This window comes from Perca flavescens, chromosome 11 (assembly GCF_004354835.1).
Source record: "Perca flavescens isolate YP-PL-M2 chromosome 11, PFLA_1.0, whole genome shotgun sequence".
In the NCBI taxonomy this organism is placed as follows: Eukaryota; Metazoa; Chordata; class Actinopteri; order Perciformes; family Percidae; genus Perca; species Perca flavescens.
In genome coordinates, this window is record NC_041341.1 from 18,897,340 (window position 1) to 18,920,652 (window position 23,313).

At 39.0% G+C, this 23,313-nt stretch overlaps 2 protein-coding genes across 2 annotated transcripts; one reads left to right on the forward strand and one right to left on the reverse strand.

The window, feature by feature from the left end:
* mospd2 (motile sperm domain containing 2) lies at positions 1–15,627 on the reverse strand. The gene is made up of 15 exons (XM_028590762.1): positions 15,266–15,627; positions 15,108–15,165; positions 14,543–14,698; positions 13,206–13,292; positions 12,858–13,012; positions 11,541–11,601; positions 11,350–11,388; positions 10,318–10,442; positions 9,619–9,792; positions 4,974–5,092; positions 2,735–2,828; positions 2,278–2,374; positions 1,601–1,721; positions 1,332–1,437; positions 1–541 (listed from the first exon to the last, which is right to left on the reverse strand). Exons 1-15 carry the CDS (start codon positions 15,296–15,298, stop codon positions 389–391), a joined length of 1,578 nt encoding a protein of 525 aa, XP_028446563.1. The 5' UTR covers positions 15,299–15,627; the 3' UTR covers positions 1–388.
* On the forward strand, positions 15,412–21,832 carry fancb (FA complementation group B). Its single transcript, XM_028590437.1, has 8 exons — positions 15,412–16,810; positions 16,899–17,054; positions 17,164–17,253; positions 17,637–17,765; positions 18,458–18,630; positions 19,446–19,868; positions 19,913–20,188; positions 20,844–21,832. Exons 1-8 carry the CDS (start codon positions 15,917–15,919, stop codon positions 21,256–21,258), a joined length of 2,556 nt encoding a protein of 851 aa, XP_028446238.1. The 5' UTR covers positions 15,412–15,916; the 3' UTR covers positions 21,259–21,832.
* Positions 21,833–23,313: the final 1,481 nt, after the last annotated feature.

Sequence of the window (23,313 nt, forward strand, 5' to 3'; positions counted from 1 at the left end):
TTGAAGTTGACAAAAAGTGTTTATTTTAAATTCTGTAGATTTATATAATATATATATATAAAAAAAAAAATGTACATTATGATCACAAAAGTAACTAATTCTTCCTACGTATTGGGTCTTTTGCAATAAATACACATTTTTTCACGATTGGTCTTAAAAAATACATTAATGATTTGATGTCACATTGTTGAGGGTCTCTGTTGTATTAACTCTCAAGAGCCTGAAGAGAGAAAGTGCAATCTCTTCATATAGTAACTCCACAACAACTCACATATCCCTAAAGTCAGTTCGCCTCCCCTCCATGACAGCAGCCCAGTTGACCGTGGCCCTGCTGGAAGCATCAGTTTGTCTGCAGTTGACAGATGCAGGTGGAGGGAGCTGTGGCAGGTCAGGATGGCTGCTGGGAAGCACTCAGCAGGTGGAGACACATAAGGTTCAGCACCACGAGGACCAGCACCAACCCAATAATGACCTTCTGCACCCACAGACACGTATTCAGCTTCTGCTCCATTCGTGCGTTGCAGGTCATCACTCGCATGAGCTGGTGAGATAAAAACTGGATCACTGACCTGGTTCATCAATCTAATATCCTTGTAATAAAAGTCATAACAAATTAGGTAGATAAGTACAGTAAATTAAAGGAATAGTGTGAAATATGCAGATTTGGTTGCTTGCCAAGAATTAAAGAAGATTAGAAGGTTGATACCACTATCATGTCTGTGTGAGCTTGCGCAGAGAGGCACTTAGCTCATCTTAACTTAAAGACTGGAAGCAAGGCAAAACTAGCCTGGCCTTCTCTAAACTTCAAAAATATGCCTACCTTCACTGTCAAAAATGTATGCATTTGTTTGGTTTAAATTTTACATATCAGCAGAGAGGCTACACGTTGTCCCTTGAACATACAGATTAAATGAGATAGAAAGCTTTAGGAGGTGGTGGAAAGTAGTTTTATTTTTATTATTTTTTTTTTTTTTTATTGACTGAGCCAGGCAAGGGTTCCCCCGTTTCCAGTCTTTATGCTAAGCTAGTTTAGCTGCCTCTCTGTTCCAGCGCCATAGTTAACCCAGATATGTGGGTTTTCTCATCTAACTCTTTTAAACAAACTAAACCTTTAAGTAATAAACCAGTTAACTTGTGTTATACTAGACATTTATAGTGATACAACCTAAAAGACCTATACTCAGCCTACATGTTTTAAACAAAGCGTTTTAAAACCGTGATGGCAGTCTACAAAATCTATAATTGTGGTGAAAAGTATCTGAATGAACAAATATATTGTGACTTAAAGATAAGGAGTATTGTAACAAGGCTTCTCTTCTACCAGAACTCACCGCAGAGTTTAATTCCTGCTGCCCGTTGGTCCCTGTCTCCACAGGGCTGTCTCTGAGAGGAGTCACTGTTTGTGGTTTAACACTCTCCAGAACGTGACAGCGCAATCTGTTGGAAAGTCACAATCTAATGAACGGACATCGGCCATCAGGGTGACACGCAGCCTACCAGTCCACGGTCACGGCTGTAATGACAACTGTGTGGCAACAGACCAGTGTACAAATTCTTTCACATATTTAGACATGGCTAAACAAAGAGCACAGATGCATACCTGTGTTCCATGATCTTTGTTTTTGGTACTTCTTTCCAGAACTGTGAAAGTTCTTGTGATCCAGCATTGTCCATCTCGGCAGCCATGACCAAAAATCTGTCCTGTGGAGAGGCTTGAGAACCTGCACAGAAACATTCAGGGCAACATTAAACCAAAAAAAAAAAAAAAACACATACAAGCCAATACCATTTGGAGAGAAAAAAAAAACAAAAACAGAAATGGGAAGGTTAGGTTTTTTTCAGTAAATGTGAAAGAAATTGTTTAAAATCCATAACAAAACCACATAGCCTTTCTAACAGAAACAAAGGGGCTATGTTAAAAAAAGTCAGTGCTAGACTTTACAGTAATGAAAAAAAAAAAAAACTAGATAAAAAAGCAACCCTGAAATAGCGCTGATTCTTCCGAGTTTTTTTGCAGGACATCATAACCTACAGCTGACATTTCAGTGCTTGATGGCCATGAAATGTCTTAACTCGCACAGCACTGTCAGTTGTCTGATGGTTTGTCTTGAGGAGATGATTCTTTTATCACTTTTGAAATATGCATGTCAGGCAAAGAAAAGTGGCTTTTACTTTGGCAAGGTAAAAGACCAGACCAGACCATTTGATTATTCTGAAGTTCAGCATTTGGACACATCTGTTGTGAGTGGGGTAGAGTGCAGAGCTAAAGTGCAGTACCTCCATGTAAAGACACCACTATATCTACTGAAGCTCCTGGGTCACAGCTGCTGCTGCTGGGCTTCACTCTGTATTTCTCAGGTGCTGTGGTCCGTACCTGTGGAGACACCAGAGGCACCTTTCATAAATAATATTTCTATGAAATGTCAAAACATGGGAAATACACATTACAATTTCCCATAGCTCATGTTGACATCTTCAAAATGTTTCTTTTGTCTGACTAACAGTCTACAACCATTTTTTTAAATTTACAATAATATATAAAAAGGCAGCAAATCCTTACATTTGAGAAGGTGGAACCAGTTAATGTTTGGCAATTTTTGCTTAACAAATGACTTCAACTACTAATCACATCATAATTTTAGCATTTATTTATTGTAGCAGAGTAAGTTGTTCCGTCAACTCATACTGGCTCACCGGTTCAAGCACACATGTATGTGAGCGCTTTCACTCTCACCTTAAAGGCTACTTGATTTTTGGTTACATTGCTCAGGATAATGAGGCTTTTTCTCTCCGTCTCTCCAGAACCAAAGCGGAGTTCCTCTGCGGGGCTGGAGGGAAAGAAAAAACACATTGTGAGACAGGAGCTACATTAGGATGGAAAGCAAAGGCTTGGGTCCTTAAATACAGTAATTTTGTGCTATAAAGTGTCTATTTGTGCACTTCAGTACACATACAACTGCTAGTTGCAGATAGGAGTTCCCATTTGCTTGTTTGTGGTAATGTTATTTTTCATTTGCACCAATGGTTTGACAATATTGAAAAACCCACCTTAATGGCCTTATTTCAGTTAATCATTTGTGGTGCACGGTCTCATATTTTGCAATTAATCATATTAGCACAGACCAACTTACAATAATAGGAGTATGTGATAAGCATGTTTTCCCAGTTAATAATCCAGCCTTGTCTCAAAGTCAAACAGTTTTTACAGAGCAGATGTGTATACTGTAGCAAAAACAGGCTATTTAATTTCAAATCTGTGGATGAGGCACTTTGCATTGCTCTCTGACACTCGTAGTGGTTGGCACTAAATGCTTCCTCTAAGCAAGTTCGCAACAGTCTAACTTGGCTATAAATAGTAAGTGATTTGATGAATTCAGCCTCAGTGAACACTTTTTGCATTAAGGACTTTAAACTTTGTCACGAAGAAACTAGCAAATGGATTATAATATTTGCCCCACATGTATAAAGCTTCTCATTGGTGCAGCTTTGCTATGTTTCATGGACTAAAACTGCTAAGAACAAAGGTATATTTTTCTTCGTGTGTTCTTTTCCCCAGTAAAACAGCTGAAAAGTCTGGTGCTTGCGCTCAGATTGAGTCTTCAGGCTCTGGAAACCTTTGGCAAACACAAGATCAAAGCCCCCTACTCCCTTCTAAAGCCCCCAGCCTGGAGTTAAGGCTAACGCAGCTTAGAAACATAATTGCATTTAAGGCTCATTTAAATCTGTTTATCACTATAATTCACAGCCCAGAGCAGTCAAACCCCTTACATCAAAGCCATTACTCTGTAAAAACAGAACTCAATAGTTGGACACTATTCATGAAAATGAGTAATCAATCATACGTGTGAATGCACGGTTGATTATTTATTTACCCAAGAACCAGCCACCACATGGTGTGATTACTTTACTCCTATGCAATACACCGCTTTTGAAGTAGACACCTTTGCAATTCCGTTAAAACAATAGGAGGTGTTTGACAACACGTGCAAGAGGTGATGAGTGCTCCTCTCGTAAAGGTTAATTGATCAATGGCCAGTTCTCTCACTGAACAATTGACTGGTAGCATACTTAATTCCTGCCCACATGTAACCAGATCAATTGGGCTATTAAAAAAAAAAAAAAAAAAAAAAAAAAAAAAAAAAAGGTACAAAGATGTCAAAAATGACTTGAGCCAAAACATTTACATTTTTGTCAATATGTTGCCAACAACAAAGCAATTAAAATTGGTCTTTTTGCATATGGCTCCACATTTCACATATGCTCAGTTGCCAGTACGCCTAGCTAAAACTAATGCTGTATCATACAACAGCCTTGCAACAAGCTTACCTGCATGAAGGTTATAATGTTCAAGTCTGTGTACATTTACTTAGATGTACATTTAATCAGAGAGGAATGAGTGTGCAGTCAGCCACAGTACAAAACCAGAACAAGCTTTGGGGTGGAGAGAGCCAGAAATATTGTTAACAGGGGATGGAATAATGATAATGTAATTGAAAACTGTAATTGCAGTACAGAGAAGCTGGATACTGTGCATATACAACCCCAGATGAGTACAGGTGCAGCCAGGACAACAAGACCGGATGCCTAGACACCAGATACCTAACCTGTTTGTTTCGGTTAGAAGAAACCATTGCATTCGGTTAGTGGGGTTCGTTTAGGTTGCTGTGAAACCTGTCAATCCAACTCTGGTGCTAAACAACCAGACTGAGACTGCTTGAAAAGGAGGGTCCCGGTCAGATCCCAAGGGATAGTAGATATGAGATTTTAGCATGATTTCCAAAGCTAAACCACTTTCAAAAATCCATCTGCTGATTGTGAACTGTTCACTTTATTGCATCAATATAGTTTTTGAGAGCTTGCTCACGTAGGTGTGTAGACAACCCCTTCTTTTCCCTGCTTACTGCAATGCAACCACAAACAGCTGTAAGTAATGTGCAGAATAGACTGGGAAGGGCGTGAGCAGGATGACCTACCTAACATCTAGCAGAGGGCCTTTGAAGGTGGTCGGTGGCTTCCTGGCTCCTTTGGTCTTGCTGCTAGTGTCTCCTTTTTCATTGTCCTCTGCCCTCAAACTGTCTTCCAGGAAATTTACCTGAAACAACAAAGAGCACCTAATTAGAAAAGAGACTCAATACTGATAATGTAATGGTGTGACCCTTATCTGGCTTCTTTCCTGAAAATGAAATGTTTGACCCTTGCCCTTGATGCGTAGAAAGCTATCAGTTAATGAAGCTCTTGACCGTCATCTGTAATGATTAATAAATGGTTCTTGCAAAATAAAGGTGAAGGGTAACATTAAAATAGATTTTACTGAGAAACCCATGATGACGCTTGACCCTTGTTCCTGGTAGTCTCAAACTTGTGACTTTTGAACAAACAAAAAGAACCTTGCACAAAACTAGTTCAGTTCAACTAAATCAGACCAGAGGTCATATCACTCACACATTGATACTTTCACTTCAGCAAAATATCCATAAACCTTGACCCAAATCACCCAGAGAGGGACCATGACCATAAAACAGCTGACAGGACTGCAATTGTGAAACATTTCCTATGGATGAAGTAGGTGAGCTGGGGAAATTGATGCTTTGCTGGCACCACATATTCGGGGGAAGGTGACTCTGCATGTGATGGGAACATTTGTGACTCAAGAGGGGAAGTGTGTCATTTGCTGTGATAAACACAACAAGTCATCTTAATTTAATGGCTGACTGTAATGCAACTGCCACAATGAAAACATCAAGAGATAATTAGCTGCTGATGAAATGTCTATTTATTCGTCATTTTAAAAGAGCAAGTCTTACATAATTAGGTAATACTTTTAGTAGAGAGAAAAAAAAAAAAAAAAAAAAAAAAAAAAAAAAAAAAAGAAAGTAAAACATGCTCCAATTTTTTATTAACAATTGAAATAGGTTGTGTCATACAGTTATAATTAGCTTTGACCATATTCATTAGGCTCATGGAAACAATATTCCATTATAGATTTACAAAGAACAAAATAAGTGGCAATTCATTTTGATTTAAAAAAAAAAACTTCTACCATAATCACGTACAAAAGAAATAAAATGGGTCATAAAAGACATGTAAAATTAGTGAACTTCATGATTTCAATGACACATTGTGTGTAAGATACAAAATGCAAAGACAAATTAAACCAATTACGATTTTACATTATCCTAAAGTGAAAGATTAGTGAAATGCTAATAATGAGGAGTGTCTATTGGTTATACAGTACATATTAAAAAAAGGCATAAAACACAATTGTCTACATGATTGGCACTCTCCAGAGTCACAGACTCGGTAAAAGATAATGTTAGAGGACAAGGCACACAGGGCTTTTGTTAAAAAGTTGCTTCAAAAGGCAAGCATGGTTTAAGATCTGGTGCGGAGTGTTATTAACTTGGGCTACTGTAACATAGCAGTAATTGTGTTAGTAGTTTTAATCTGAGGTTAGATCATACATATATTGTCATATTGTTAATGAGGAGTAGTGACTTTCAATTTTCTTGGAGCTGATTATACAGTGAAATATGAAAGTGTCTCCCTTGGTTGAGTGTTTACATGGTTTTGCGCAAAAGGTAGGCTAGCCTTCATTTAGCCTACTTTCCTTCATAACAAAGTCAGAAATGTTGTGGTTTTTAAACAATGCAATTTTGGGGGTCAAATTGAAATGTGAGGTCCAGGACAGGTCAAGGGATGAACATGTCCAGGGGTTGAGAGGACATCAGTCGATTGTGAGGGAGGTGCACTCACAATAATTCAGTTATGTGAGTACACCTGCCTTTCCAGCTGGTAGAAATCTTCAGGACTCTGGGCTTCTTGTGTGGGTGTGATCCTACACTGCCTTACCACATCCAGCCCTTGTTTCAAAACAGAGAAAAAGGCAATTAGCTTCCTGAAGCCAGCAAGTTATCAGCACAGTGCTGCCTGGAATCCAGAAGAATTCAGGTTGCGATGGGTGGTGGTAGTTGAGAGGGGGAGTCTGTTTATTTAGACAAGATTGATAAGAGGCAGTACTGTGGAATGCGTTCAGACGGGCCTGAAGAGCTGACAGGTTGGTATGTTAACACAGTGCTACGGGTTTAGTCATAACACCGCACACCAGAAATAAAGTCAACAGTGGTAACGCTAATAATTACATTACCACTATTCTTATGTCTCATTCGAACAAGTTAATGAACCACTGAAACGATTTTGGAAACATGTTAAAGGTACAAAAGAATCTTTGGTGTTGATCGATCAATATTAAAATCAATAAGGTCTCAGTTGTATTACTGTGTGGCATGTAATCAATGACAAAACGATGCCATGTGGCAGAAATATATCTATCTATCATTTACTGAGTATAATTCTCCTCCACCCCCCAAAAAAAAAAAAAAATCAAGGTTTGTATCGAATCGTTGGTTAAAAAATTGTGATACGCACCGAAGGTTTGGTGCATCGTTACAGCCCTACAAATTTCCCTTAAGCTCTCATATTAACCTCTCATCACCACTCTCCTCTCACTTCAAACACTTAACCATACCTTTCTTTGTATTGTTTGTTTTAGATAAACTATTTTTGGTAAACATCCAACAGTATAATGTATACAAAACTATGGGTGTGTAAGGAAGTTAGTGTGCTAGTGGCCTTATGTATATTTAGTATGCAATATGTAACCTGGCAGTATTAGAAGTTACAGGAATAACTATTTACATTCATTTTAAAAATCGTAATACAAAGAAAAACTGTTGAACTATTGTTCTCTCAACTTGAACATTCTTATCGACCCCTTTAGACCATTTGATTGCAGTCAGGCATATTCAAACACTTATAATATACTCACTGTCTGTGCAGTGTCACTACAGAATGGTTTCTCAGGCTAGCCTAAAGAATTCTTACCCTTTCCCACAGAGCTGACTTAAAGGTTTTGATATCTAGTCTGACAGCTTGGAGGACTGTAGGGTTTGTTAAAATACAGTTAACGGGTTTAGTATCTTGAGACGAATACTTTAACATGGGAGCTAGGCTCCTTTTCTCTGGGGTTATGCAGGGCACGTTAATGTCGCTCGCACCGGAAACATGTGAGGGTAAGGTAATTTATATTAAACTTCAAACTTGTAGATTGTTATGGCCAATAATTGACCGATTTGCATATCTCTGCTTTGCAAATCTAAAACTATTGTGCATGACCAATGTGGTATTTATTAACAATGGGAGCATTGTTGTGGCTTAGGAGGCTCATGGGGAGTAGCTTTGGATGACGCAGCACCTCTCCAGCAGATACAGTTTGTGTCCTATATGAGGTAGTGAGCTGCTATTACAGCAGTTATATCCTACTCCTCACATCAAATGTCGATTAACCACAAATCTGCTTCTACCCAACTATGACAGAAAAACTGCAAAATATCTGTAAATAAAAGCTGCAACACTAAACGCATAAACAATAAATAACCATGGTTAAAAACATCCACCAATATAATGTAAATGTCCAACAAGTCTTCAAAAGGCATTTCCTGATGTTGAGCATATCCTGAGAGGACACCCTTAATGCCCTCTATCTATTTCCATGCATTGGATTGTCCAGTGAGTAGAATATGTAATTATTAGCTGCAGTAAAGTGGGTGAAATGTGGTGTATAAGAGTGGTTGACAGTGGCTGCAGACATATTCAAGATAAGCCTGTGGGGCGTCTCAGTGACGGTGCTACACTGCAAGGCTGCGTGCTGCTGTATGGTGAGAACAGGAATCAAGCTACAGCAGGGAAGAGCTTAAGTAGCTGACTTGACAACCTCAGTGGACCATATGAGGGGCGGAGAGGATGAAAGAAGCGGAGCGCTGGCTGTGATGCATGGGCTTTGTTGGCAGGATTTAATTGCAGCCAGACACATTAGGAGTCACCTTCACGGAGACAATCAGCAAGAGCTTAACATCTTCCAAATCAGGGCATTACTTGCCACTTAATTCACAGTTGTCTCCACAGAGCGGCCTGATTACATGCTGTAATCTCAGGCTCAATTTATAGAAAATGAGTGAAAGAAACAGGAGGAAACTAATTGGACTAGTAGCAAAATGTCACACCTATAAAGAGATTCAACACCACTGCCTAAAATGCCAGAATCAGCATTTATCATGACTCATGAGAACAGCTTCACTGATAACAGAAACACTAGTCGTGGTAACTATCAGTTTCAGCTAAATTTAAGTCATTCATTTTAACAATTGTATTAAAATATAACCACTTCCTCATTCAAATTGTGTCCTGCCAAAATGAAGACTTAAAACACAAGGAACAGTCTTGACTTATAATGTAGCCAAATGGAACTTTTTCACAGCAGACATTTGGACTTGTCATAGTAGGAAAAGCACAGCTGAAATTGATAACCTTAATGATGGCTCAGTTCCATCAAGTGTCCCAGTAAGTTATTTCAGTAAGTCAGCATGCACAATACCAGGGCCTTTCCTAAGTGGAATGCAGCCATCATTAATGGTTTTGAATACACCTGTGCTTTTCCTACTATGACATGTCTGCTATGAAAAAGGTCTATTAAACGGTATAGAAGGGTGAAGATGTTTTTTGAAACTTCTACATTCTGAAAGGACCGAGAATAACTAGATATAAACTTGAAAGAAAATGTACCTTTTTTGGCTTTACTGCAACCTCAGAGTTGAAGCTGGACTCGAGGGCATCTTTGCCCTCCATTTCACCCGCTTTGCTCTCAGTCTCGTCCTCGCTAACAATTGGTCCGTTTTCACAGATGGGTGTTTGGAAGTCGTCATCAGGAAGAGGCGGGTAGCTATACTTGAAAGGGTCCTGGAATGTAGTCAAATAAGTTATCACTACACGCATGGTTTTTAAAGTGTGTACATTGTCAAATGAAGTCAATGTGGTCATACTGAATGTATTTGATAAATGAAGGGAAATTATGTTGATAATCAAACTGAGGTTTATCATTTACTGAAGTTAGATTTCATTATTTTTGTCGACTGCACAGTTGTGACCTGACAAACCTAATAACATGTATTTCAGAGTATGGATCTATGTAGGGTCTACAACAATATAAACATGTACTTTATCAATAATACATAAACAATATTACAGATAGTGTGGCACAAACAACTCAAAATAAACATTCTAAAAATGTTTTATATTAACAATTTGTTTAATATGATTAAAGCTTTCACAACATAATTGTGCATCAAACAATCATTACAATATAGACCAGTTCTAGTAACCACTGCATCTTTTCTAACTGTGTGATGGACATTAATTAATGCAGCATGTAAGGCTATTTAGAAATGTCTAATATAACACATACAGAAAGACATGACAACATACCGTTCCACCCATGTGAGGGGGCAGGTACTCGGGGCCTATGAATCCCTGGACCTCAGATTTGGATGCAAACTTGAGCTTGCTGATTGCCTCAGGACCCAACCACGACCTCACAATCTTCCAGGCAGCTGAAATAGAGACATTATGCTCAATGTGTCAGTGTCAGGATTGAAGACTGGAGAGGAGGCTTTTAAAGTGCACAATTTGTGTATTTATTAACAAACCAACACCAAAACATACTCAAACCGAAATAAAACATTTTTTTCACTTTAGGGCAAAATACTCTTAAACAAATGAAAACCGCAACCTCTCTGCAAGCTGCCCATTCCTTCTCTCACGCTCCCCTTCTCCTCAAACCCTTTTAACCCAGCCTCACCCAATGGACTTTTTTCACAGAAGACATTTTTTGACTTGTCATAGTAGGAAAAGCACAGCTGAATTTGATAACCTTAACGATGGCTCAATTCCATCAAGTGCCCCAGTAAGTTATTTCAGTGAGTCAGCATGCACAATACCAGGGCCTCTCCTAAGTGGAATGGCAGCCATCATTAATGGTTTTGAATACACCTGTGCTTTTCCTACAATGACATATATTACACAACCACAAGCACCAACAGAATATCAAAATGTCAATTGCTGAAAAAACAGTTTTACCTATTGTTCTACACTTCAGGATTGCCCAGCCCCTCCCTACAGAAAGGACCTAATGAGGCAAACCTGCATGCACTCTCCTCAATTAAGCTAGTGAGCAGCTGATCTACCCCCCACATCACAGGCAGAACCATAGCAAAACACTATGAACCCATAAAACCTACTGAACAGGCCTATGTCAAATAATAAAGTAACAAATAAACTAAAACAATAACCTACAACATTACACTGAAATTAAGGATTAAGCAGACACAAAACAGTATCACTGGGAACAGGGGCTGGTGAAAAGGGAGAAAGGAAGCCTTTTCACAGACATCATTAGATAAATTATGATTGACGTAAAAGTTTGTAGGGACTGCTAAGAGAAGGCAGATTCATTCTCACCATTCATGATCCAAGGCATATCCACAATGATCATTTTGGCTGAAATGATAGAAAAGGAAGGGCTTGTCCATTAGAATCATGTTTAAACATTCCCAGGTTTGACTTGAAAGTAGCTGTAATCTATCAATGTGAGAATCTAGTGAATGTGGATGCATATTTGTTGTGCTTTTATAACAACTTTTGTTACTTACATAAAAACTTGGGATAATATACTTTGAAGCAATTAATAACGTACTTCACAAACTCCATGTCCTGAAACACAAAGTGGAAAAAAACAAAGATTTCAAAAGTGAAACCACATACAGGGCTTTAACTATAAAAGAGGCTTTATGAATTTTCAATAGGGAGAATGTTTGTTCACTTATAACCGCCTCTAGATCTGAAGTGACCCACTTAACAGAAAATTTAAATGAATTACAAGCTCCTCTGATGACCTGCTCAATTCCTCCCATAGAAAGACTAGAGGATGTTTCTTTACATTTTTTAACAATTTTAAACTTTTACTTTGTTATGAACCATTTGTAAAATAGATAATTATATAACTTGTTGTTATGCTGTTTTGTTACCATTTGATTGCATTACTATACCTAGATCTAACAAATTGTATCACTTCAAGGAGCCAATCTTCTTAAAAACAAGCATAAAAGAGAGCTCACAGTAAATTAAATACATTCTATAATGTAAGTCTCATCTAGAAAACGTCTATCCAGGTGTAATGTTCTGTCACACTTAAAATTAGTTTTTTGGGGAATATGATGAATGCTCATCTTACTATTTTATGTTAATCATCAGACAAACAGCCAATATGTCAATAGATACAGCCCCTATACCCTGGCTGAGCTCCATAATTGGCTGGAAGCCTCATTGCTATGCAGGAGACTCACTCCCGAGCCTTAATGAGATCATACTGGCTACCCTTGCTCTAGCTCATACTGTGGTTCAACAAGGATGCTTTCAAAAATGAAAAAATAATCTACTCATTTCATATTTGGGTTGCATAGATATTTATCCTTTTTTCCCTGCTTGTGCAGGTTTATTTGTATTAAATTGAGCTATTTCTCCATCAGAGAGCACAGCCAATGAAATACACTTGCTGACAGAGAGCTCCATCAAGCAGCTAACGCCTGCGACACAGCGAGTCTACGGATTAGACGGTCCACTTGAATTGACCAATAGGATTTGAAGGTTACTTTAATCTCTGAAGTGTAAGACCATTAAAGAGCATCAGTTCCTGCAAACCAGAGCTCAAAACAGCAAGAAAAAAATAGGATATTCAAACAGTATTTCAATGACAGTCACAGAAAGGAAATGGTATTTTTCTAACATAAAAGTAAAGCTTATTTAGCAGAGTCGGAGTAAAAAAACGATACACGTTTTGTCTTGGAGATTTGGCTATTACTGTACTTCCAAAAAAGAAGCAAAATTAAAGAGCAGGACAAAGAAAACAAAAATAAGTTACTGATAAAATTACAAAAACCTAGTTTGAAACACAATCATCATGGACTTACGATATTACTGAGGCCAGACTCTGTCATGTCAAACACAACAGTGAGTGGCATCCCAGGTTCTTTCTTCGCATACCGCTCCAGCCAGAAGGCAACATACTTCTTCTTGTCTGTGATTGTTTTTGCATCCTTGACGTGTAGCTTTACTTTGAACCAGACTAAATACAGTAAACAGATATTCAAAATTATTAATTAAGGTTTTTGCAGTTTTGCATTTGTGTAGCTTTTCAGTGATGGGTACACAGTTTCAATTGAACAGATATTGTGTCTGACAAATAAAGAAAGGCTAAATTGTAAGTTTATAACATAAGAGTTTACTGTAAGTAGGTCTGTATAAGAACATGTACATACAGAGCTTGTTGCCCTCTTTGTCATAGCCGTGGAGGTAGAGAGCACCAGTCTCAAACATCCATTTGGGAATGGAGCTCTCAGTGAGATCTGAAACACACAGATAGACACGTTACTGTTGTTATCAATAAGGTTTTAGCTATACAGAACATGGCACTGTAGACAAAGGGCTAAGGTTGCTTGTAAGGTTTGTACATATTTTCAGACTATTTGAATTTTTTATTTAACTACTTAAAAGAGCGCAAAATATTTTAATATGACACTTTATTTTATGATTTCCATCATGTCCGGGTATACTTAAAGCCATCTTGTTCTATTCCTGGAGATAAATCATCACAAGCACAAAATATAACTGAAATTCATGTACAGCAACTGTATATTAAACATTCATGTAGGTGAACCAGAAGTGGACAGATGTACTTTCCTTTCTGGAGGACGTTTCTCCCTTACCATTATATAATAGTTTTATAGAACCTGTCATACCTGCCATATAATCTGTTGAGCATCCCAGCTTCCCTATAACCTTAAACTGCTTGAGTTGACAGAAAATAACATACTCCTCATTAACCCTTTTCAAGAGATACATAAAAGAACTAACATTTGGCCTTGGTGATATGGCTCATGAGGCCCCTGGATACTAATGACTTGAATAAATCAAATTTCCTAAAAACAACTGCTTGACAAATTCAATTTGCTGAATTAAAGACTAACAAACAACAACTGAGAAATTCCTCAGAAAACAGAAAGAATGGGGATTGTGCTCGGGGGCGGCCTATGCATGGCTATACGGGTGTTTAACACACAATGACACTCTGTCTGGATTCAACCAAGAGCAGAACATAGACAACCACTGATCTGTGTCACAAGCTTTAACATCTAAATATGCCAATGTCAACTTTTAGATAGGACTGGATACTTTAAAAGATTATTTTGGTATGGACTACTTTGCCTGTAGCACCAGCTATCAAAAACTGTAATTTACTGAAAGCTGGCATTTAAGGACTGGTCATAATCTTGTTTATTCTGATCATGTAGTTCCCGATTTTAAAACCAAATTATTGACAATTTTAGCCTACTTTATGTTGGCAAAGTTAATGGACAACTGTTTCTCTTTTGACAACATTTAACATTTGAGATTTTGTTTTAAATTAAAAAAAGGATTTGTTTTAGAGAAACATGCAAAATATTGTCAAAGTAAGAAATGGAAGAAAACTAAAAGTTTGGTATTGATTTTAAAACTCCGGTATCAGATTGGCACTGATAACAAAATTCATGCCCAGCCCTACTTTTAGGTGAAATTGCGCATATCATATTACAAACTATTTAGCATGATTTCTTACCATTCAGACCATATTCCTTTCTCCACTGAAGACTTTCATCAATCATTTTCAAGGCATCATCTATAACATAAAGTCTCCATTGGAGGTAGCCCTCCACCATAGCAGCATCTTTTTCAAGCCTTTCCACATCTCTGGAGTCATATTTATCTATTGAATCTGTAAACATAAAACAAAGGCTCAATCACATGACAAATACCAAGACGTCAAGCACAAGGTTTCACTTTCAACCACACTGACTGACTTCAAATGCTGTTAAAACAATTCATTACAAAAATGTGCTGTGAGCTCATATAAAGTTTACCTGAAGGTCATAACGTTATACCTTAGTCAAAACTACCAGCTGCATGTGGCAATAAATAGCTACCGTTGGAGCTTATCTGGGCTCTGAGCATTTAGGTCATGGTGTTATCAACATGTCAAAGTAGAGCAACAGCTAACTTGTGTACAGTTAACCTACAATATTTGAGGAGGAAGGAAGCTGACAATAACCCCATATTAATGCAAAAGCAAGTGACTGGGCAAGGAGCAAGTTAATGTCAGCTTATTCATAATAACTGTTAGTTACCTTGGAGGAACTCATTCTTGAATCTCTGTCTCGTCTCCTCAATTTTCTTCTCAATGTCCTGTTAAAACAGAGTTCGTTAATGTTAGACACGTCTTTGGTTTCAACACATTCATTTGTACAATTGCTTTAAAATGTGTTCTAACGGTAGTTAACGATACCTGTTCTCCTTCTTGCTGCTCAAGTTCAGCCATATTTAACTGTCCCCGGGTTTCCCGTCTCTGTGTAGTGGTAGTTCCTTGTTGAGCTAGCTAGTCAGCTAGCTAAGGTGCTTAAGTGAGTGAATCAGTGCGAAGTGTGAAACTGAGGTCCTGTCGTCGCCATTTTGGCTTCAGCCGTGGCCACACCTCTCCGCTCCGCTGTGTTGTTTGAACTGAAAGAGCAGAGGGAGTGTTGAACAAGGTCACAAGAAAAGCGTTTATCTAATCATTCATACAGCTGATTCTTTTCAATACAGACTTTAGCTTAACGGTAAAATCAAAGAGGTTCTATTAAGTATTACTACTAAGGCATAACCTCGTCATCTCTGTTTACAACTCTTACCCACAATGCACTTGGACTGACAGGAAGCGTTCAATTTCAGTTGGCGCGCCGATTCTATTGACATATGGCCGCTTCGAGCAGTCGCTCGCAGTCGCTACGTTGGTTGAATACTGCTACATTTCTCTGTCTACCCTTAGTCGTCCATATGTACACCTTGGTGAGACTTCTGTCGTGAAAGTGACAGCTCCAAATTTAGCAATAACGTTGACTCAAGCTGTTAATAAGGAGGGATCGAACCTGGTAGGCCCCCGAAGCTTCACTTTTGCATAATGGAGAGATTTAATCGGCTTTCGCTATGTGGAAAGATAATCATATTTAACTTTAAACGAGCTTCAGCCACAAATGACTGCGATCGAAGCGAGTTAATATTCTCCAGCCTCGGATTTGAACGGGAAGACAACACGTTCCTGAAGGCAGCTGATGGAGCAGCTATCATCAGCAGGAAAAGATCCGCGCATGTGGATATTGTGAAATGTAAATGTGCCATTAATGTTCAGAAGAGAGTCACCACAGCGTGTATTTTAGTGACAAAGAAGAGTGAGAAAGGGGAAAGCTTCCAGTATAGTCTACTCACACTGAGCAGCTCGAACCGCCTGGAGCCCTGCATTGAGTTTAAACTCCCTTATCAATTAATGAGGGAGACTGTGTATATTCTCCATGGCCCCACAGTATTGTGGAGCCATACTGGTAATGTATTCTATGCATCTCTGCAGGCAGGAGAGGTGAGACAGATACCCATTCAGGTGTCCCACAGTGTTATTGGAGAACTTCCCCTCCACAAAGAACATGTATTTGTCCTTGGGCTGCACAACCTTTCAGATCAGTGCACTCCGTCCACAAGCCAAACCTTGGGCTATTTTGTTGAGAGTGGACAGGTGTTTGACGGCACTATGATTTTGCCTCATCCCTACATTTGCGTCACACGGTGCATCTTGGTGCTGTCAGCTGAAAAAGTGGATGACGTGCTGAAATCTGCTGTGATTGCAGCAACTTCGAATCAGCAACTCGTTTATTTTGCGAATGGCATTGTGAAAGACGTATGTCAGCTCCCCTTTGAACAACCTGAAAATATTCAGGTTGTCAACACAGGTAGAAATGGCCGCTTGTTTGTCATATCTTTTCACGAGGGCCATGTATGTGCTGTGTGGAAGGAGACTTTTCAGGTAAACCTTTATTTCAATATCTGTATTTTTTTTTTACTTTCAGTTTACAGGTTTTTGTAAGCTGTCTTTTATAAACTCTCTTCCCCAGATAGCCTCCCACTGGTCAAGTGTCAATTCTGTCCACGTGGATGACTTCCTGGGATGTGGAACAGACCAAATGCTGTTGTTTTTTAAGGATCAAGGCATAACAGATCAGCCTTTGGATACATTTCTCCTCACTGATCTCTGTGGTATTTCATATTCTGTAAGGCATACGTTTTACTTTGCGTGTGCAATACTCCATATATTTCTCTTGATAAAGTGAACATCTGAAGGTGATCATGAACATGACTCATTTTAACTACCTATTTCAGCATGGTCAGGACAGTGAAGCCTCAAAGACGCCGCCTCCCTCACCAGAGAACGATCTCCTCACTCTTCGGGCTTTAGAGTCCAGACTACAGGTGAGCATTTATAAACTACTACTGTATTGGCAGCACTAATCTTTTGGCTGGACAAAAATTCACTATTAGCATAATCAGTTGTATCCTGATGTTATTATCACATTGTATGTTTTACAAAACATAAATGAATAATGCAAAAGCAAAAATTAACAAAATGATGTTATTAATGTTTTTGTTTAACATGTAGTTCTACATACGGTACATGTGCCATGTAGTGATGTGTATACACTGTAGTTGTCAGTAAAACATTGTATTAATACTGTGATGATTTAATTTAATCCATATCACCCTATTATGCTGCATAATTAATGATTGAAAAAACTTTTTCAATGTTTGATGAATCTATAATATATACACTCAATCAAATGCAATCCGTTATTTAGAGTGGATTGACCGTGCTTCAGGAGCTTCAAAGAGAGGTGAGAGTGAAGGACAGAGTTCTACAGCAGTCGGTCCGAGCTCTTTCCGATGTGGTCTCAGAAAGTCAAACTATTCTCACCCAGCCTGAGCAGGTAGAGTACATGCACAGAACGATACCACTGTGACTTTCTGCAAAGCGCTGCCTGTTGTGTTACCGTATTACCTTAAAGGAGTTAGGAATATTACTGTTAGTCCTGTCCTCCTTCCCCTCAGTTGGTAAGGCTTTGCTTGAGCACTTGTCACTCATGTTGATAAGTTGTCATATTGAAATGACACCTCACATGAGCCTGACACAGTCGGCATTCCTAAAACTGCCACAGGCATTGAGGAAGCAAATGCAGGAAATGAAAAGAAATGCCACAAATGTTTTGTTGTCTTCTACTTTGTAACTCAGTGTCCTTTTATATTTAAATAAATAAATGCTTTTTTTTATATTTAAATGCTTTTGTTGCTGTTGCTATAATTTCTTTGTGCTGTTGGCACACGACTTAACTTGGAAGCCCCAACCCATCTAACTGGTGGCCTTGCTGATGCAAAAAATACCCGCAATAAATGGTGTATGTGGCTCAAAACTAACTTTTGAAAAGCAAATTTCAAATGCTAAGAATAATTTTACTGTATTTTGACAGAAACTGTGACGCTCTTTGTTTTTAAATAGTATTTATTTTTTATTCCACTACATGTGTACCCAGTGGGCAAATTAAAATTTCTGTTAAATTGCTATTGCTGTCAATGCTGTCAACACTTGTCACTGCTGATTATAGTCTTTGCACTTCCTGTCCAGGAAGGCCTTATTGCTCTGTGGGACTGTGATGATGAGTCAAAGGACGAGGCCTTGGATGACAAGACACAAGACATGCCAGCAGTGTCTTCAAAACCTCAAATTGACAAGCTGTGGCATCGCATCACTGAGGAGCGAATGGTTGTGGGAGTGATACTAACTACTGACAGCTCAGTGTAAACATGATTTGTTTTTTAATTGAAGTGGATTGTGAATGTTTGTCTGTGTGAAGAATGTGTGAGCTTTAAGGACCAAGGCATCAGCCTTCGTAAATATGGCCCATTGAACGTGACATTATTACATTATTACACATAGTAGTGATTCTTCTTATAATGCTCATCCATTTGATGTCTTGTAGGTCATAATGAGCTCATCTGGTTGAGCGGATCCATGTGTGCATGGTAATGATACAGGCAATATTAATATGGCACTTCAAGTGAGAAGTACTACCGTCCAGCTGTCGGACCGTATCATTGCTGCCTAATTATATTTGTCAGAACTAAAACATTATGGTGCCATTTGGTGAGGTGAACGAATCATGTTGAGTAAATCACATCTATAATGTTCAATTTCTACTTGTCTTCAGTTTTTTTTGCATGATAAATCTTAGTCTCGTAATCTCTGTGAACAAATAGGTCTTACTGAGTAAGGATGTTTTTTTGCCTCTTTGATTGCCCCCAACATTACATGGATTTCTCCAAGGCCGATGCAGCAACAAGTATTTAATAACTAAGCTTTAAGATTCCCCAATCCACCTGTTCTTGTTTTTTTTATTTTTTATTTGAGAACATGTGGAGCAAAACAACTTCTGGCATGATTTCCTCAAGAGGCCATATATTGCTGTTTTGATTTCACCACCTGGATATATTGGTGTTGTTAATCAGTTTACAAGCAGTCACACATACAGACACACACACACATTTGTTTTTTATGTGATTACCTACTGTCCATGTGATATCTGATTGTTGGTGATGTGTTATTTTTGCTCCAGACCAGTGGCCAGTGTGAGCTTATCCATCCTGACAGAGACGGGTCAGAGCTCAACGCCTGCAGTCATCCAGACCCAGAGCCAAGTGTTCTGGCTCCCTGCACCCTGCTCCTCATCATCATCATCCTCCTCCTCTGCATACATGTTCTCAGAGCCCGCAGCCAAGAGAAGCAAGCAGCACAATGCCGGCAGACCCAATGATCTCAACACATGCAGACTGGCTGTGACTGCTGTGACCAGGCTGACACCTCTGTTGAACTCTGGCTGTGTCAAGTGCCATGTCATGCTCCATTACGTCCAGAGACAAGATGCTTTTGCCCTTGTGAGCAACCCAACACCGGTTGTTCTGCATTGTGGTCAATTTGCTTTAGACGTCCACAGTGATTTCCAAACCCGACTGTTGAAAAAACCCAGATCTCAAAACAGGTAAAATCTTGAATGCCTATGACTTAAGATCTACATTTTGACAGATGGCTGTTCACTATTGTCTCTTTTTTTTGCACAGACGAGGTTAAAGAGGACTTCCTGAGTCTGATGGCGGTGCTGGATCGCTGGGTCTTCCACATAGACTCTCCTGAGCACAGCTTAGGTGATATAGATAGCTGGATTCAGAAAAGAGTGGGCTGGAAGAGAATAGAAGTGAGCCCTCAGTATCTGCTGTTGAATTCTTCAGGACCATCTGCTCTCATGTTGCTGCACTGGCATCAGATAACCCCTTTCCAGGGTGAACTGTCTGTCCACTCCAGGTAAATCATTTTTAATTACAGATAGCAGTAACATGGCTGTATCACTGCTTCAGAGTTGTAGGTCTTCAAGTTAAAGGTGCCCCATTGAATTTTCTTGTAAACAAAGTTTTCTGTTTACATGAAGTGTTCTTACCTGTACCAAAATGCATTGTGTGTCTCCTTGAGGTCTAACAAAGATATTGAATCCATGTCCTGTTTTAAAATTTAAATTTGCTGCTTATTTGATTTGTCACTTAAAAGTCGGAAAAACAGACTACTTTGTCTAATAGAGAGATTTTCTTTTCCTTTTGTAAACTGCTCTGTGTACTGGTTCAGACACTACTACCAGGGACTCTCTTGAATTATTCTATTTAATTGTAAAGAACCAAGGAAGGTAGTAGACGTGGTCACTGCTCAATTTATATTAATGGATTCAAAGTTGACAAGTCTTTTGAAGTTGACTAGGAAGCATACCCGTGTGATATTCCACTGAATATCAAAGTGATTAGTATTCTCTGGCCAGCAGAGCGCTTAAAATGACAAATTCTGCAAATAAACTCTGAACAGGTAGATGGGTGTGAAGCAGCTGACAGAAATTATATAAAGACATAAATAATTTATTACAACACATATTATATAATAACATGCATATTGTGGCTCTGTTGGTCCTTTGCAGCCAGTTACAGGCGCTCCAGTTTCTGGACTCTCTCTTGGCTTACCTCCCTGCGTCCAGTGCCATCCAACCTGTCAAAGGTACAAAAGGACAGGGTGCAACTCAAATATTTTCTTTGGCACTGGAGAAAGAGATGGTGTCACTCATAGAGTGTGTGTCACCGCTACTTTGTGAAGAAGAAGAAGAGGAGGAGGAGAGGAAGAGCCTTGGACACGAGGAGACCACCGAGCCAGGTTCTGTGAAGGAGCTCCAGAGGTGTAGGGAGGTGTTTCAGCGGGACGTGGAGAGGAGTAGGATGAGGTTGAGCCCCCTGGTGGATGTAGGGAGGTATCGTCGGCTAACCCAAAGCATGTCCAAAGCCCAGCTCGATGGGGATTTGGCAGCTCTCTTAGACACTCAGACAACTTTTCTCTGCTAATATGCTGTAGATGTGGTTGTTGGGAAAAAAAATCCCTTTGCAAAGTCTGGACACGCAATTAGTATTAATGACGGGGAAGCCAACTCTTTTGTAGTGCATTGTGTCAAGTGTAATGACCAAAGACTCTACATCATGTATGTTCTTCACATTTCAACTGTACTGAGAGCCGCCCCCGTTGCTGGTTTGGTTATGTCTCTGCTTTCTTAGTCTCTTGGGGTTTCTACCTATCTAGTGTCTGCTGCTGAGTCAGCCAATCACCTCCTTGTTTGCACAGCCTTAATCTGATACTGATGTTATACTGCTCTCTGCTCAGCTTATTCTTTTGTTCGTGTCCCTGGACCCTCTGTATTCACAAATGCTCTTTAATGTCTGTTGTTGCTGCTGCTGTTGCTGCTGTGTGCTATTCAGTAGGAGACAGACCACTTTCATCCTGGAGTGGGAAACTGTTTGGGTTATAAATAAAGGCAACAGATGATGGTTAGAGCAAGGGGGTTGTACATCTGCTCAGTGGCTGGGTTCGACTGAAAGCTTTTAGTGGTACTTTTCCACTTATGGTTCAGTTGTTTTCCTGTGAAACGATGTAAATAAAAAATAAAAAATTGTCCTTGGATTCTGTTTCTTCTGTGCTGCTGCACAGGCTGTCAGCACTGTTAGTTAAAATGCAGTTCACCCAAGTAAACATCAAATCCTAAAAGGATCTGGATATACGAGGTCTCTGGCAGCTTGACCATAGTGTTTTCTAAAATCGCTGGTGAGGTTTTTTTTTTTTTTTCTTCTCCCAGTGGGGGCGGAAAAGAGGATGTGCATTTTGTCCGTCTCTGTGTAGTACTCAGTCTGAGGGGAGATGAACTTCCCCTCTTTTACACCTTTTAATAAGTCTTCTTCATTGCAAGTACCACTTCCACTGGACCCATTGCCACAGGACTCCACTGAACTTAGCTGAAACATAATTACTTCAAAGAGTGATATTTTTAATGGATTACTTTTGATGGTAATGCTACTGTGGGTTAAATTAAATGTTACAGTTAAAAAATATATTTTTGTCTTGTTTGAATGGAAGCAAAGCCCCTGTTTGCAGCTCATTTACCTTTTGCGGTTATATTGAGACAATTTAACTTAGCCACCATGCAAGTTGATCCAACACAACTCTTTTTTTTTTTTTTTTTTTTTTCGATCCCTCACAGACAACAGGCAAACCTCCCCCACCGTTTTTTTTTTTTTTTTTTTTTTTTTTTTTTTTTTGGCTGTGACACAAACACCCCTGTCACTTCGAGCACAGAATAAGAATTGTAAACACGGCTGGTAAACAGACAAGTAAAAGGCCAGGGAGAAAAAGATCACATGTGAAAACGAAAATTCAATTGTATTGTTGTTCCCTTAAAGCCCTGACTGCCACCCAGACTAAAATGTATTGTTTGTCATCCTATTATTGTCTTTTAACTTCTATTAACTTTGAGTGGTGGAAGAAGGCTGGAGGGTTTTTAGTCCCCTCACTTTTTTTTTTTTTTTTTTTTTTTAAAGATTATGGGCTTTACAGCTAGGTGAGAGAGAGAGAGAGGGAGGGAAGACATGCCGGAAATCATCTCAGGTCGGGCTCGAACCCTGGACCTCTGCCTCTCAGCATATGTGGGCCTGCTCTACCCACTGAGCCAACCTGGCCACTTGTCCCCTCACTTTAATAGAGAATGAAAACGAGGTAGATACATTATGTTGCTGCTGTGTTATATCGCAGACATGGCTTCTATCTTATTTATGCAGACTAATTGGCAGATTCCTGCATCTTTTGACACCTTTGTGGATTCTAGCCATCTACTGTCACTTTAGGCAGTCCATTTCCACCAGGAAACAGAATTGACTTTAGTCATGATAAAAACAAATCCTCATGTTATGTAAAAATTATAAGGTTAAAAAGTAAAGATTTTTGTTTTTATTACCTAAAAATGTGACTTTTAATGTCATAATTATGATTAAATATTTAATAATTTTTATGACTTTTTAATGGCTTAGGGCTTTTTTTCCTGGAGGAAATGTGCTGCCATATTTGAAGAGTTTGAG